Source organism: Bison bison, unplaced genomic scaffold (genome assembly GCF_000754665.1).
Source record: "Bison bison bison isolate TAMUID 2011002044 unplaced genomic scaffold, Bison_UMD1.0 scf7180017864374, whole genome shotgun sequence".
NCBI classification, from domain to species: domain Eukaryota; kingdom Metazoa; phylum Chordata; class Mammalia; order Artiodactyla; family Bovidae; genus Bison; species Bison bison.
In genome coordinates this window covers 5,083,522-5,098,590 of record NW_011494946.1, presented here as the reverse complement: position 1 = coordinate 5,098,590, position 15,069 = coordinate 5,083,522, and the positions used below count along the sequence as shown (strand labels likewise).

General features: G+C 51.3%; 1 protein-coding gene across 1 annotated transcript in view; it reads right to left on the bottom strand.

Annotated features, from left to right (window-relative positions):
- COLQ (collagen-like tail subunit (single strand of homotrimer) of asymmetric acetylcholinesterase) overlaps positions 1-15,069 on the bottom strand; it is a 42,426-nt gene that overhangs the window by 19,446 nt on the left and 7,911 nt on the right. Inside the window, exons 2-11 of the mRNA XM_010856732.1 lie at positions 14,900-15,012; positions 13,739-13,840; positions 9,334-9,378; positions 8,993-9,019; positions 7,180-7,257; positions 5,367-5,429; positions 4,832-4,858; positions 3,881-3,925; positions 3,223-3,258; positions 15-95 (exon numbers count right to left, since the gene is read on the bottom strand). Of these exons, the coding sequence (XP_010855034.1) occupies positions 15-95; positions 3,223-3,258; positions 3,881-3,925; positions 4,832-4,858; positions 5,367-5,429; positions 7,180-7,257; positions 8,993-9,019; positions 9,334-9,378; positions 13,739-13,840; positions 14,900-15,012 (617 nt within the window). The remainder of the gene's footprint in view (positions 1-14; positions 96-3,222; positions 3,259-3,880; positions 3,926-4,831; positions 4,859-5,366; positions 5,430-7,179; positions 7,258-8,992; positions 9,020-9,333; positions 9,379-13,738; positions 13,841-14,899; positions 15,013-15,069) is intronic.

The window sequence follows — 15,069 nt, the reverse complement described above, 5'->3', positions numbered from 1 at the left end:
CCTGGGATCCATCCCTGCTTGCCTCGTTCCCCTGGTCTGCCTGTGGGCCCCCGGTGGCCAGCCAGCCCAGGCTCGCCCTTCGGCCCCATTTCTCCCTGGAAAGAAGAAAGAGAAGCAAGAGAGGGGTGGGGCTCGAGGCTCTGGCAGAACTCCAGGTCTATCTGCCCCCTGCATGGGCCATCTCCTCCGTCACTCTATTCTAGGCAGGCTGCTTCAGGAGGTTGGGGGAGCTATAGGGTCGTGTGAGAGGGAAAGAGTTTCTTCACGGAAGAGGAGGGGAAGGAGCAGATTACCCCGGGTGGGGTTATCATCTGAGAGACTCGGAGGCTGGGCAGCACACGGTTTGGTTCCCAAGTCCCCAGCCCGAGCGGCCAGGGTGGGAGGTATCTGCATTTGAGTCCCCTGTGTCTGTGCCTGGGACACCGTCGGGGGAAATGCTCTCTTTCTTAGTTGAAATTTTATGTTGTGTTTTTAGCATAAATTCAAATCTCTGGGGTTTTTGAATAATCGGACACAGTTTTGACAGCTGTCATCTTTGGGAAGCTTCTGCCGTGTTAGCTGCATCCCTCTGCTGTGTGTGCTTAGTCGCTCAGTTGTGTCCGACTCTTTGTGACCACATGGCCTATGGCCCACCAGGCTCCTCTCTACATGAGATTCTCCAGGCAGGAATACTGGAATGAGTAGCCCCTAACCCTAACCTTCACTCCCACTCCAATACTTTGGCCACCTGATGCTAAGAACTGACTCATTGAAAAAGACCCTGATGCTGGGAAAGATTGAAGGTGAGAGGAGAAGGGGATGACAGAGGATGAGATGGTTGGATGGCATCACCAACTCAATGGACACGGGTTTGGGTAAACTCTGGTAGTTGGTGATGGACAGGGAGACCTGGTGTGCTGCAGTCCATGTGGTCACAGAGTCAAACACGACTGAGAGACTGAACTGAACTGAGCCACTGCCTTTTCCAACATACATTCCTATTCTTCAGCAAAAAACTGGTTGCCATTCCATCTTACTTCCATTTGATTCAGGGAGAAACACTTTGTGGGACAGATGTTCCAGACATGTGTTCAAATTCTTAATACAATTATTATAAATGGCATGGAAAGCAACATAAGCCATGCGTGTGTGCTAAGTCACGTCAGTCATGCCCAACTCTGTGTGACCCCATGGATTGTAGCCCGCCTGGCTCCTCTGTCCATGGTTCTCCAGGCAAGAATAGTGGACTGGGTAGCTGTTCCTTTCTCCTGAATGTAAGCCATATTCCCAACTAAAAAGCAAATGCACCAACTGCAGAATTCGAGAGTTTAAGGTCAGCCTTTTGTAAAACTGGTCTCTGCATCTCAGGCCATCCCCTCCTTCCCTGTGTTCTTCCAGGAATCCAGGCCCACCTGTGGCTTCTTTGGCTCATGAACCCACAGGGCAGCCTTCTTACCCCCAGGAACCCCTGCACACCCCAGAAGGCATCACACAAACTAAGTTCCACACCAGCAGCCATGAAAATTTCTGCTAGGCAGCAGCCAGTGCCTGTGAAGAGCTTCCCTAACCACTTAGACAACAATAAACACCCAGACAACTTCTCCCAGGGATGCCAGAGGAGGTACAACACAATGGAAAATTCCAGGGAACACCAATTCACAGTGAGGATCAAGCATAGAGCTCTGAAATTACCTGCCGGTTCAGCCAGTGTAATGAATTTGTCAAGCTACCAACATCCTGCCTCACCGAGAACTGTCCTTAAACCTACGGTTTCTTTCCCATCCGTCATGCTCTTCAGCCTGCTTGGATAGGATGGATTCTCTGCGACTATGGAGATGTTTGCACAATTTTCCTTGGCTGTTTAGAGGAGGCTGAGAGATGCCTTGCTTGTCTGGGAGAAAACAGTAGCATAAACAGCATAATTTTTTGGAAAAGATCGTCTGAGGGAAGTGTGGTCCTTCTCCTCACCAGTTGGAAGCAGCCAGTAATATCTTGATCTAATTTCTCTCTGAAGACCTAATTATGGTCATCACATTACCTCTGTCTTAAACAGGCATGGGAGGGAAGGAGAACTCTCTATGGAAAGTCTAGCAAATGGAACAGAGCAGAGAAGCTGTCATATTTAATTTTACAGGAGTGTATTGCTCTCTGATACACAGAATGAAAACCTAGACTAAGTATTTTAAAATAAAATTGTTTTTCTCTGTAACATTCCCTTTCATTTGCTTATATAATTAATCTCTTTTCAACCCAACACTCCATGTAGGTAGCAGAAACAGAGCTTTTGACAGCTTTGGGCAGTGATAAATGATAATAATTTCAGATGACTGAAATTATTTAAATATAATCTACCAATGGGAGAAAGATATAACTTGTTCTTTCAAGCATGGAAAATAAAATTTTAAGGTGAACTTGGAAACAATTTAGAATTCTAAGAAAGCATCCCACTTGCCTGTTGGAAGAATATCATGCCCTGAGGCTTAGACAAAAATAAGTGTCCAATGTTAATGCCTCAACAACACGAGGACCCACCACTGCAATGGTGGCTGTCCTAAGTGGTCGTTTATTGTCTGACATCCCCTCACCTTCACCCCTGAGTTCTTTTCCCCAGACCCTAACCTTAAATATAAGTTAAAAAATCTGTCAGTCAGTTGCCACTTTCACAGTTTTTAGTATATCTGACACTACTCTGTTATTCAGTGAATACTTTTTAAGTCAACCAAATAAACTCCTTTTTATTAAGCCTCGTCCTAGCAAGATATCCATGAAATCCTACTAAGTACTTAAATAAATATTACATTTAACTGTCAAATAAAAAACATTTTCGCTGTCTCCTGCTAAAACAACTCTGCGTTCCTCTGGCAGTGCCTGTACCCTTCTGAAGGAGTGCGGAGCTGGGTGCCTCAGAAGTGGCTTTGAACCCTCATCAGGGCCACTGGCCGCTGCAGCTTCGGTCTGAGTCCCGGGGCCCAAGCTTTCTGCTTTTGAATTGTCTGATAGCCCCCTGACAGACAGGAGACACAGAGAAGCCATCTCTCTTCTCAGGTGGGGTGTCCCTTCCTCCTCTGAGTCGGAGGGAGGTCTCACCAATACGTTTGGCAACTTGCGCCCCTTTCAAACATGAACCTTCCACAAAGAAACCCACTTATCGGGCCTGATGGATGAAAGGCAGACCTCTTTTTGCTGTGCTTAGAGGATCTAACTTGTAACTGAAGGCTATTTTTACTGCTTCTGAGTACTTACTTTCTGCCCCAACATTCCAGGAAATCCTGGGAAACCCTGTGAAGAGAAAAACAAATATAATGACTGCTTCTGAAATAATGCTTGAAAAGGCTGAGGAAGAACTTGGTCAGCCATTTTCAAGATAAGGCCCCAGCAGTCAGCCAGCCAACCAGTTAGTCATCCAGCTAGTCAGTCATCCAGTCAATCAGTCATTCAGCCAGCCAGCCAGCCAGTCAACCATTCAATCAATCAGACAGGAATTCATTCATTCAGCCAGTCAGCTAGCCAGTCATCCAGTCTGCCATTCCTTCAGTCTTTCAGCCAGTCTGCCATTCATTCACTCAGCCAGTCAGCCAGTCAAGTCAGTCAGCCAGTCAATCATTCAGTCAGTCAGCAACCAGGCAGTCAGCCAGCAGCCAGGCAGGCAGTCAGTCATTCAGTCAGTTAGCTGCCAGTCAGCCATCCAGTCAGTCAACAGCCAGGCAGTCAGCCAGTCAGTCAATCATTCAGTCAGTAAGCAGCCAGGCAGTCAGTCATTCAGTCATTCAGCCAGGCAGTCAGCCAGCCAGTCATTCAGTCAGTCAGCAGCCAGCCAGTCAGTCAGTCAGCCCACAAGATGGGGATTGGTAGGGGATGTCCCTTCTGTGGTAGTTTATCATTTCTATGAAATGCCCATTACCTTTTCTCCTTTGGGACCCAAGTCACCCCTTTCACCTCTGGATCCCTAAGGGGAAACCATAGGAGAGAGTCAATGAGTTGACTCCTAGGAGAAAAACTGGAGCATTTCTAACTGAAAACGCCATAGGTCAGCACCCTCACTTTCCTTAGAAGACTCGGTATGCCCAGGGAAGGCTTTCTTTATGAGATACCTCCTATTTGGATCCCCCAAACCGCTTACAGGAGAAGGCAATGGCACCTCACTCCAGGACTCTTGCCTGGAAAATCCCATGGATGGAGGAGCCCAATTAGGCTGCAGTCCATGGGGTCGCTAAGAGTCGGACACGACTGAGCGACTTCACTTTCACTTTTCACTTTCATGCATTGGAGAAGGAAATGGCAACCCACTCCAGTGTTCTTGCCTAGAGAATCCCAGGGATGGGGGAGCCTGGTGGGCTGTCGTCTATGGGGTTGCACAGAGTTGGACACGACTGAAGCGACTTAGCAGCAGCAGCAGCAGCAAACCGCTTACATCAATAAAGGACACTCCACAGAAAATTCTGGGACCTAGACTTTCTCCTATATTCTAGGAAATTTGTCCTCAGGGTGTGGCTGGATTTTTTACTCCATTTCTGACAGACAACGAGGCTGTGTGGTAGAAGCGTGGCCTAAGTCACACTTCTACCATCTTCGCCCAGCCCCCCCTGCCAGGTGTGTTCACGCAGCAGCTGGCACAACCTCCAGCCCTTACCTGCTCCACGTGAGGGGCTTCCACTTCCACTGGGAGAGCCTCCCTAACCCGCCTGTCCTGGCTCGGAGGCCCTCACTTCTGTCTCGCAGCCCACTGACAAACGACAGGTAACATCGAGAGGTGGCAGCTGCAGCCACTGACTAAAGAGACCCCTGGGCCCATGCTCTGCGCATCACTGACCCCAGACTCGGCTCCGGGGAGCCGTGAGAGACAAGCACGAACCTTTTCCCCTCTGGATCCAGGGTAGCCCTAAAAGAAAGCAAAAGGCACGTTGACAGTCAGCCCTGTAGGACCTCCGGGTCTGGTGTAAGAGTGGAAGGAACCCCTGGATGGGGTGGTGGGATATGTCTCCACACTGGGCTGAACGTTCTAGGGAGTGGGTCAGGGGACGGTTGCAGCAGTGAGTATAAAGATGTCCCTGAGAGTTGTGTTTACACCAGGCCTAAAAAGAGCATTGCTTTCCTTAACCCCCACCCCCAAAGGCCCATACAAAAGGCTTCCATCTGCTTTGTTGCCCAGAGGCTTGACCCTCATTGTCCAAGAGAACAGCAGGAACGGCCTCCCTCTGCCCCGTGTCCCAGGGCATACCTCCCCGAGGGCTAGTAAAGATAAGCACAGCCTGACACCGGCCTCTCCAACATCTGTGATAATACCCAGCCCATGACAGCAGTCACCCAGTCCCCACTTTATAGACACCAGCTGCTCCGGAGCCTTAATCAGAAGACCCGGAACCATCTATCTGGACCAACACACTGACCTTGGAGCCCATTGGTCCTCTTGACCCTGGCAAGCCCATCAGACCCAGGTCACCTTTTTCACCCTGTGGGAATCACAAGAAGGGGGGGAAAAAGACCTCCAGTGACATTTCCTAGAGAAGCTGAACCAGGAGAGGCATGGGCAAGATCAGGATGGAGCTGGGGACATCGAGGTTGGCCTGAGAACCTGAGGACCCCAAATGCTCCCTGGTTTACTCCCAGGGATCCAAGACTACAGACTCCAGGCTTCATTCTGGTATTTGTCATGAAATGTAGAGAGAAATTGTCCAAGGTAGAGCAGCTCTCCAAACCAAATGCTCACTCACGTGTTATAAATGAACTGACATTTGATCTTCTCCCAGAGAGGGTTGGGAAAGGGTGAGGAAGAGAGCATGCAGGCACTTGGGTACTCAAAGGACAAGGTTAATGTGCTCCAAAAAGCTACATCTGCTCTGCTGTTTGCATAGGGAGGGCCTTTCACATGTTTCCACATACTCTTACCCTAGGTTTGCGGCCAAGTAGAGTGACCATTAACCTCTGAGTGGAAGCCGGGGACTAGGACTCATGGATGGGATCTGTTACCCTTCAGAATGGTTTACAGTTGGAACTTTCAGTACCTGCCTTGCTAAAAAACTTTAACCACCACTAAACAATAGAAATATAAGGTGAACCACATACTTAATTTAAAAATTTTTAGAAGTCACCTTAAAAGAAACGGATGAGATTAACTTTAAATTTAAACTTTAAATTTACTCTAATTAATCTAATTATTAATCACTATTTAAGAATCCAATTATTTTAAACATGTCATCTATGTAAAAACTATCCATAAGAGTTTTACATTTGATTTTTCACAATAAATATTTGAAATCTGTTGTGTATTTAACATTTAAATCACAGCTCAATTCAGGTGCTAAATTTTCACCTAAAATACTTGATCTGTATTAGATTTCATAAAATTTATAGTTAAAAAAGCAGATTTCAACTCAAGTTGCTCAAAAATACTTAAATGTTTTCAAATAACTGAATTGAGTAAAGATTCTTAAAATCAAACTTAAATTAATTAAATCGGTTGCACTTGGCACATTTCAAGGGCTCAATAGTCACATGTGCCTGGTGGCTGCCATATTGGATGGTTCAGCATTATATACAGTGGATTTTTAAGAAAATATCCTTGGAACTTTTCCTAAGACGATTGGTAACAATTTTCTAGTCTCATAATAAATGCAGCCAATGCGTCAGAGCAGATAGTGACATTCCCCTACCCACCCCCGACTTCTGCAGCTCAGTTCTAAGTCATGGCCTCTGCATGCAATAGTCTACAACCAAAGTGTGTAAAAAGACATGCGTGTGGGTATGTCAGCTTCTCCTCACCTGTTTGAGGAAGGGGATTTCCCCAGCATTTAGCAATCCACCTGGGAATGCAGGGTTTCCGTGGTTCCAGCCCCCAACTCCCTTGCCCTCACCTTCCACCCCCTGCCCAATTAGTATGACAGGCCAACAGCCTTCCAGACATGAGCTCCTTTGGGGTCATCTCCGGGAGCCAAAGAATTATGAACTAACTCTCAGGACAGAGCAGGACAGGGCTTGGGAAGGAGGCAGCAGGCCCTTGCTTCTCCTCCCACAGGAGCAGCTGTGGGACTGACTGCCGTCTCATGGTCCAGGCAAGGGAGGAAGTGTTTGGGGCCCCCTGGGCGGTCCTTGGGCTCTCTCCTTTCTTCCTGTCTTGAGGAGGTTGAGTTTTGCCAACTGTGCCAGGAGACAAGGAAGCCGCCACCTCCTCCCCTTGAGTTCTGATGCCCTGAGAGCCACCACACTTCCCCTGGGGCCTTCAGGGCCGGGCCAGCCGACAGGCCCAGGCATGCCAGGAACTCCTGGGGGGCCGGGTCTGCCCTTCAAAGACAGAGAACAAAAGTTAGGACTATTGGGCTTGTTCCCCTCCCTCTGAAAACAGGTTTGTCTCTGTGGCCCGGTAGGGAGTATGGGCCCAAGCATGGCCCCAGGATGCTCATCCCCACCTCCAAAGACTCATGGCCTGGAAAGCTGGGCCTCTCAGATGGGAGTTAAAACCCTTGGTATCACATGACATCAACACATGAGATTGTTCCATTTAAGAAATGGAAGGTGGTGGGAAGGGGCTCTAAACGTCTCGGTCCTTTGACCATTATCACCCACCCACACGTCCCCTGCATTCCAATATATTCTCTCCAAGGAGGCAACATAGAAGGGGAGGATGAGGTTTAGGGGAGCAGCAACAGAGGCTGGGCCTTTTCCCTTGAAGTCTTTCCCCTGCTCAGCATGCCCACCTCCCAGAGGATGCCTTCCTTGCCATAACAACTCACTCCTTCACATGTGGGTTTGCTGGGGGCTGCCCACCAATTGATGTACCACCCCTTCCTGAAGCCAACAGCCCAGCCCCCTTACATCAAGATGAAGCAGGACAAATTCTCTGTTGCCATTCCACTCCAGAGCTCCTCTGTGGCTCAGGCTGAAGCTGGATGTCACCTGGTACCACCCTCCTGCCCCCGTTGGGTTTCCTCCCCTGCCTGAGCTGGGTCTCCCCTCCCCTAGGCTCCTCTGGAGAGAGCTGCTTTAATCATTAATTCACTTGCACATGGCATGGACCACCTCTATCTCTGTGTCTAGCAAACCCAACAGAGGCCAAGGAGCTGTGGAAGAGTGAGCCCTGCAAGACAGTGTGGGGGCAGTGAGGTGGGGTCTGCATTGACCTCTGCACCCACTGGCTAATTTCAGTTAGCCTAGCTGGGGATATGGAAGGCTCATCCCTGACCTGGAGATCACGGTGCTGGCGGGCACACTAGCTCCCACTCCTGCCTGCTTCACCCACGGCAGACATCACTACGCAATCACAGGCCTTGTTCTGAGCACAGAGAGGAGGCCAGAATCCTCCCAGCCCAGTGCTTCAGGCAACCACTAGGCCATGGCTGGAGTGGTCATCTGTGTCCTAAAGGGCTGAGACTTTGTCATACAAAGGTCTGTTTGAAGCTCTTATTGATAGTAAAAGTATTTGAATAAAATAACTGGGGAAATAGTAATTTATATTTAGAACCATGGGCATCTTTTCTTGGTCTTGAACCTTCTTCTGTATCCCCAAGACCGACAATTTCAGTGCCTGCACCCACTGATCGCAGTGGGTAATGGTTGATTGACTCCTTCCTGATGCCAATGAGAGTCTTGATAACATGTGTTTGGTTTATTCAGAGTCCCTGCGACCTTAGGTAACTCCCGTTTATTCCAGCTGGGCCCTGAGGCAAAGCCGTTCGTTCTTGTCTGATACTTAATTCCAGTTTAATCAAATCGACAGTGAGAGTCATTTGGTGCCGCTGGCTGGGGCTTTGGAGGGTTTCTCTGATGGACGGCAGGATGAGGCTTGGGGGAAACCTGGCCAGGCTTGGCAGCTTCTGAAGTCTGAATGCCACCAGGAGCAGGCTGCAGACCCTGACTGAGAAGCGGGCAGAGGGAGGCGGTTGCTTCCGTCCTCATCAGGATAACTCCTGGGGATCGGGGCTGCGGGGGTGTGCAGCCGGTCCCCACCCCCGAGGGCGCACACTCTCACATGCCCAGCACAGCTGCGCTTGTAATTCTGACAGGGTAACGTGGACTGTACCTTCCTTCCTGGTCGACCAAGCTCCCCCTGTGGATGGAGAAGACAGGTAAGCAGAGACTGCTTTGGAGGAAAAGTTCTGGAACCTGAGGGCTTGGCAAGGTCTGATGAGCCGGCATGCCCACACGGCGAGGTGCCCTGGAGGCTCACAGCATCCCCGCCACGTCACCGGGCCCCGCTGAGACCAACGGGTGGGGTCCCATGCCCGCAGTCACCACGGAGCCCATCGTCACCCTCTAAGTGCATGCTTCGAAATCTCAACCAGAAAATCCTCAGTGGCGTCCCCAGAAACCAGGCCGGCATTACCCAGGGGAGGTGGGGGTGAAGACAGAGGTGTTTCATACCTTCTCTCCCTTTGGTCCAGTCTTGCCAGGAAGCCCGGGGGGGCCCTACACGATCAAGATAAGAAAAGAACAAAGCCCGCATCAGCCAGAGGCAGGATGGGTGCGGGGGGCCCTGGGTGCCCTGGCCCCTCAGTAGGCGGTTCTCGCTGCAGACTCAGGGGTCCCTGCACGGCAGGAAGGATCCTGCGCCCCATCCAGGCCAGGCCCATCCCTCTCCCTGAGACCCCTCTTCTTGCTTTCTCTGGGCTGTTTTCAGCATCACTGTTACCGCGGTGCTCACATACCTGCTTTCTGTGACTTTCCTTTTCTCTCTGGAATTCTCGGATGGCCCAAACATCCTGAGTGCTTGGTGAAGGCAACTCAAAAGACTTAAGAAGGGCTATTTGCTGAACACACGATGCTTCGCCACCTCTCACCTCTTTTCCGCTGCTCTTACCAAGTTTCCCTGAGGCCCTGACCAGACAAAAGTCAGGCTTTGCCTGCAGGAGTAGCTAACATAGAAATTCCCATGGTGGATCTCTGGGTACCAGGAAGAGCAAAAGCCTTCTGTTTTAAGATGCTAAGAGTGTGGGCAGGTGAAGAGTGCATTTTTGTCCCACTGCCCGCCCAGGGAGAGGGGCTGAGTCCAGCTCGGGGAGCCCTGTGCCTTTCACACTGAAGCTTGGCATACACACGGCAGGATGCAGCTGCCCTCGGTACACGTGCCTACGAAACCCTCAGTTGGCCAGCTATCTGCCAAGCTCCCCAGGACAGCAGAGCGGAAATCCACCAAAACCCCCAGCCCACTTCTTCATCCCCAAGATCTGAAGGAGAGCACGCCTTATGTGAAGCGTGTCTGAAATAGGATTTCTGTGAAGCTTGTTCAAACGACCCCCTCCAGCCAAGGGATTCTGATCCTCTCTGCACATCAGAAACCCCTGGGGGACCTTTTAAAATTCCCCAGGGACACAGGCATCCCACGGGATTCTAATGGGCAGAAAAGTTGGGGAACCACTGCTTTTGGTTTATTCTCCTTCTGTTTGCGGGGGGGGAGGGAGAGTTTCAGTTCCATTCTTTCTTCTTTTCCAAGCCTCAGTAATTTTTCTGTTTTCTTCAAATGGGCTAGAACTATTTATCAGGCCATGATGCTGTCCCTAGCTCAGGGCTTCCCAAACTTTGACATGAGGGTGATTCCCTCTGGGGAGTCTTGTTAAGATGCAGGTTCTGATGAGACAGGGTGGGGCGGGGGGAGGGGAGGCTGAGATTCTGTGCTTCCAGCAAGTTCCCAGGTGCTAGCAGTTGTGGGTCTGAGGCTCCCCCTCTGTGTGGGTACAGGGTTGCCCTGTGTTTCTGGAGCACAGAGGTGGCTGTGGGATCCCCGGAGCCAGCCACACAGCCTCCCAGGGACCCACGTGGGCTTCCACCAGGTCAGAGAGGCTCCTGTGGGGCTGGAGACCATGGCCTCAGGGCAGCTGGGACCCCCTTCCTATCCCGTGGATTCTCTGCAGGTGCAGACCGCGGGAGCTGAGAAGATGGAAATCCCCCTGGGAGCTGAGCCTTGGGCACCCACTTTGCATCTCTGCAGGCTTCCCAGAGCCTCTGTGGCAGTTCTGGCCAACTGTGGGTCCCAAGTCCTGCTTCCTTCAGTGCATTTAATAAACATTTACGGGGAAGCTCTACTTCCCAGCCAAGGGATTCCAAGCCTTTCTGCACATTACAAGCTCTTGGGGACCTTTTAAAATTCCCCAGGAACACGGGCCAGGACTACACCCCGGGTACTGGTGTGGGTGGGTGCCGGGAGCCAGCGTGAGGAACTCCGCCCATGGCAAAGGTCATGAGGAAGGAGGCTCAGCATACGCAAAGGCGGGATTGAGCCTCAGGAGTCTCCCTGGAAATTCTCGAGCATCTACCCCCAAAACCAAAGTTTGCCTACTTTACTGCTTTGTGCTCTCACCTATACCTCTGACTTTACGGGGGGCTGTCCCCCACCACCTCTCTCTCTCTGAAAAAGAGTTAACTTACAGCTCCAGTTAATAAAGTTCCTGGGTGTGACAAGAGTGTTTTAGTTCACAAACTCCTTTGGAAGTTCTCTAGCCTGCCTGAACAGGTTCTTCTGGCCACATGTGATTTTTCACAGCCTCCCAACCATGAGAGGCACGAGATGTTCTAAACTTTCTAAATACAGATTCCTTTGAGCAGTTAGAAGATTATTAGTATAGTATAGTGGATTGATTAGAAATTATATTGGTGAAGGGTTTTCATTTATTGGGCCAATGTTTGCTGCTAAGTTTCCATATCCCTTACCTACTGTGTCCCTGGGAGTGTACTGATTAATATAATTGGTGTATAGGAATGTAAGTAGTAGCTTTAATGTTTGTAACCTTGGACCCTTGAGTTAATTCTTTTCTTGTTATAGCCCAACACACCTTTGCCCTATAGGAATGCAACTTCATCTAATGCTTTCAGAGCGTGGCACCTGACTTTAGAATAATCACCCTTAGAGAAAAATAAGTTTTCTGAAGAAAGGATCATAAAATGTTAACAGGCCTCCAGGCCAGAAGATGATGTAAATCACCTAAACTTTTGCATATGATAAGTTTGCAGGAAGAAAGCCTGGCTTACTGCTGACTCTACCCCTTCTCCCATTATCCTCTATGCACAACTTAAGGTATAAAAACTACTTTGGAAAATAAAGTGCGGGCCTTGTTCACCGAAGCTTGGTCTCCCCACGTCGTTTTTTCTCTCACCTTCTGGCCGAATTCCCATCTGAAGTGTGGAGGCTTGTCAAGCCTACTAATTTTGCCTGGGCTTCTAAGATCTGACCGGGGAGGCCTTAGTGTCTCCTCTCCTTTGGGAGAACGGGAGGATGCCTGCGGCCTACGTAGGTGGCGCAAATTCCTTGTCTTGGAATTCTATTAGCTTTCCACGTAAACCAAGTTATTCAGCCTCTTTTCTTTACTGAATTTCTTCGCTGAGCTATCCCTATTTAACCACTCTTTATATCTTTAATTCTATCGTATCCTGATCGCCGAAGCCGTCTCCCCTTCGAATTCCCTGAATCCACGGGGGCAGGACCCCGGCAGGTGGGCACAAGGCAAGGTGGACAATGCCCATGTTCGCAAGAGCTGGTCTGCAAGGAGCCAGAGGGGAAATACTTCGGCTTTGCCTCTGATACAGCAATTCTGTCACAACTCCTCAACTCTGCCCTTCAGTGGAAGGAGTCGCCAGAGAACGATAAACTTTAATTACAAAACATGCCGGACTGCACTCCTGGCCATAGCTTGCCAACCTCAGGCACAGAGCTTGTATTTTATGGAGGCGGGGAGACCCAAGAGTCCAGGAACAAGAATAAAACTGTGATGACATGAGAAAACTAAGCAGAGAAGGAAACCTGGCCCCTGGGTGGAGAGCGATGGGGCGGCTACTGTCACGGAGGGTGGAGGGGCATGTCTGGGGCGGGGGGTGGGCGCCTGGGTTCTGAGGGACAGAGGAGCGGGCCATGGGGCAGTCAGAGGGAAGGGCATTGCAAACAGCCAGAGCCACAGGCAAGGCCCGAAGGCTGCCATAGACTTCGGGTGGATGAGGACCCAGGACACACACGGAGGCTGCACTGAGTGGGCTGGGGCATTGTGGGAGACAATTTGCAGGAGATACGGGTCCCCACGTGGGGCTTTGCTCCCAGGGTGAGGAGTGTGTTTTGGTCTTCCTGTGACAGAAAGCCACAGGAGAGGTGACAGAATTCCTCTCTCCTGTCCCCATGCAAGCCCAGACCCCACGTCCTCCTCGACGGACCCACTCCACCAGGCTGGCCAGAGGGCTCAAGAGTCTGTGAGACAGTCTCTAGAGGGGACCCTTTGTCTGTCTAGAAAACCCTTCCATCAGCATTTGACCTGCTCCTCACTCTGACCTGAGCTCTGGTGGGGAGGGGCGGGCTGGCTGGGGCCCGTGTCTAGGGCTAAAGTGAGTTCAGAGCACCACGTTCCCCGTTGCCCCAGTTTTCTGCCCTGCATGCAGGCCCCTCTGGGTGGGTTAACAGTTGCGCTTCTCCTGAGCGTTTTTCTGATGACAACTATAACAATAACCACCGCCATCTAGGCAGTAGCTCACCTGGTCACCTCCCACATCTGGTACTGCAGGGGAAGTTATATCCCCATTGTGCAGATGGGCACACTGAGGCTGGGAAGCAGAATTGGCCGGAGAAGAACCATGTGGTTCCTCCAGGACAGGAAAACAACCCCAGGGCACCTGAAGAGGGGAAACTCTTCCCTGGGGGTGGCGGACAGGGGAGGGTCCCTGCCCTGTGATAGGACCTCAGGGGAAGGGCCCAGGGTGCAGTGACCTGGGGGCCCGGACCTCAGGGGAAGGGCCTGGGGTGCACTGACCTGGGGGCCCGGACCTCAGGGGAAGGACCTTGGGGGGAACTGACCTGGGGGCCCGGAGGCCCAGATGAGCTGAGCGACCCCTGCACACACGGGGACTGCGCCGTCTCCAGCTCCAGGACAAGATTCTTCATGTCTGGGGAGAGAAGCTTCAAGGCAAGGTGACACAGGTTCTACGTGTGACCAGGGCGCAGAAGAAGGGTCAGCCCCGGACACAGGCCTGTTCCACAGCCCAGCCCCGAGGCCGGCCGTACCCTGACTCCCCAGTGGGCGTCTCACAACGGCGACCTCTCACTCCCAGTCTCCTTCCTCTCATCTGCTCTGAGACAAGCCTGGCTTCAATGGATTACAGAGAAAAAGGAACCACTCTGGACGGAGTTAGGAACTCACTCGGGGGCCTTTACCCAGCATCCAGGACAGCACCATCCAATAGAAGTAAAATGAGTCACTAATGTGACACTAATGTGTCGTCTTAAATGTCCTGGTAATCACATAAAAAGGGTAAAAGGGAATAAGTGAAATTAATTTTGATGAGGGTTTTATCTTACCCAGTATATCCCCAATATTATTTCAATGTAAAAAAAATACTGAGATATTTTGCGTCATTATAAAGGCATTCAGTGTGTGTTTTATACTCTACACATCTCAGTTGGAACAGGCCACATGGGGCCAGAGGCTAGTGTATTGGACAGTATGGGTCTAAGAGGCTCTGGAAAGATCCGAGCATCTAGAGCCCCTGGAATGCCTTCCAGCTCAGCTTCCCCTTTCCTGCTCTTTCCCTACCTTCCCCTCCCTTTCCCCACCTTCCCCTCTCTTTCCGCAGTCCCATTCCCCCTCTCAGGACTGTTTTTTGTGTCACCTTGTGGATAACGGTGGATAAGAAGGAAATTTCACATGCACTTAGGGAGAAGACAAAACAAGAGGGGGAGACTCCACGTCTGAGCCGCTGACAGGAGCCCAGAAAGTTATCAGTTCACCTCAGTGTCTCTGAGTGGACAGGACCCTCGCTCGCTGTCTGCCTGCTGGCCAGCTGAACCTCCCAGCCCAGCTCCCGGTGAGGAAGCATCTCCCTCCCTCCTGCGTGAGGTCTGTTGGGAGGTGCAGAGAGCCGGCCCCTGAGGACAGCCCTGGGAGGAGCCCCCGCCCGAAGGAGGGGGCATGGCTGGGCGGAGGAGTGGCCCAGGACCCCGACAGTCAGCAGTACTCACCGGGCCCCGGGCCCCTCGGAAGAAGGGCGGCGGGAACAGCGGGGGCGGCGGGGGCGTCAGCAGGCAGCATGCTCGGGGGCCGCCGCGCTTCTTCTGATCCAGGCCGGGCAGGGCTGCTGGGAGGAAACCCCCGCTCGTTAGTGGGGGGGCTGCATCAGGGGCTCGGGGGG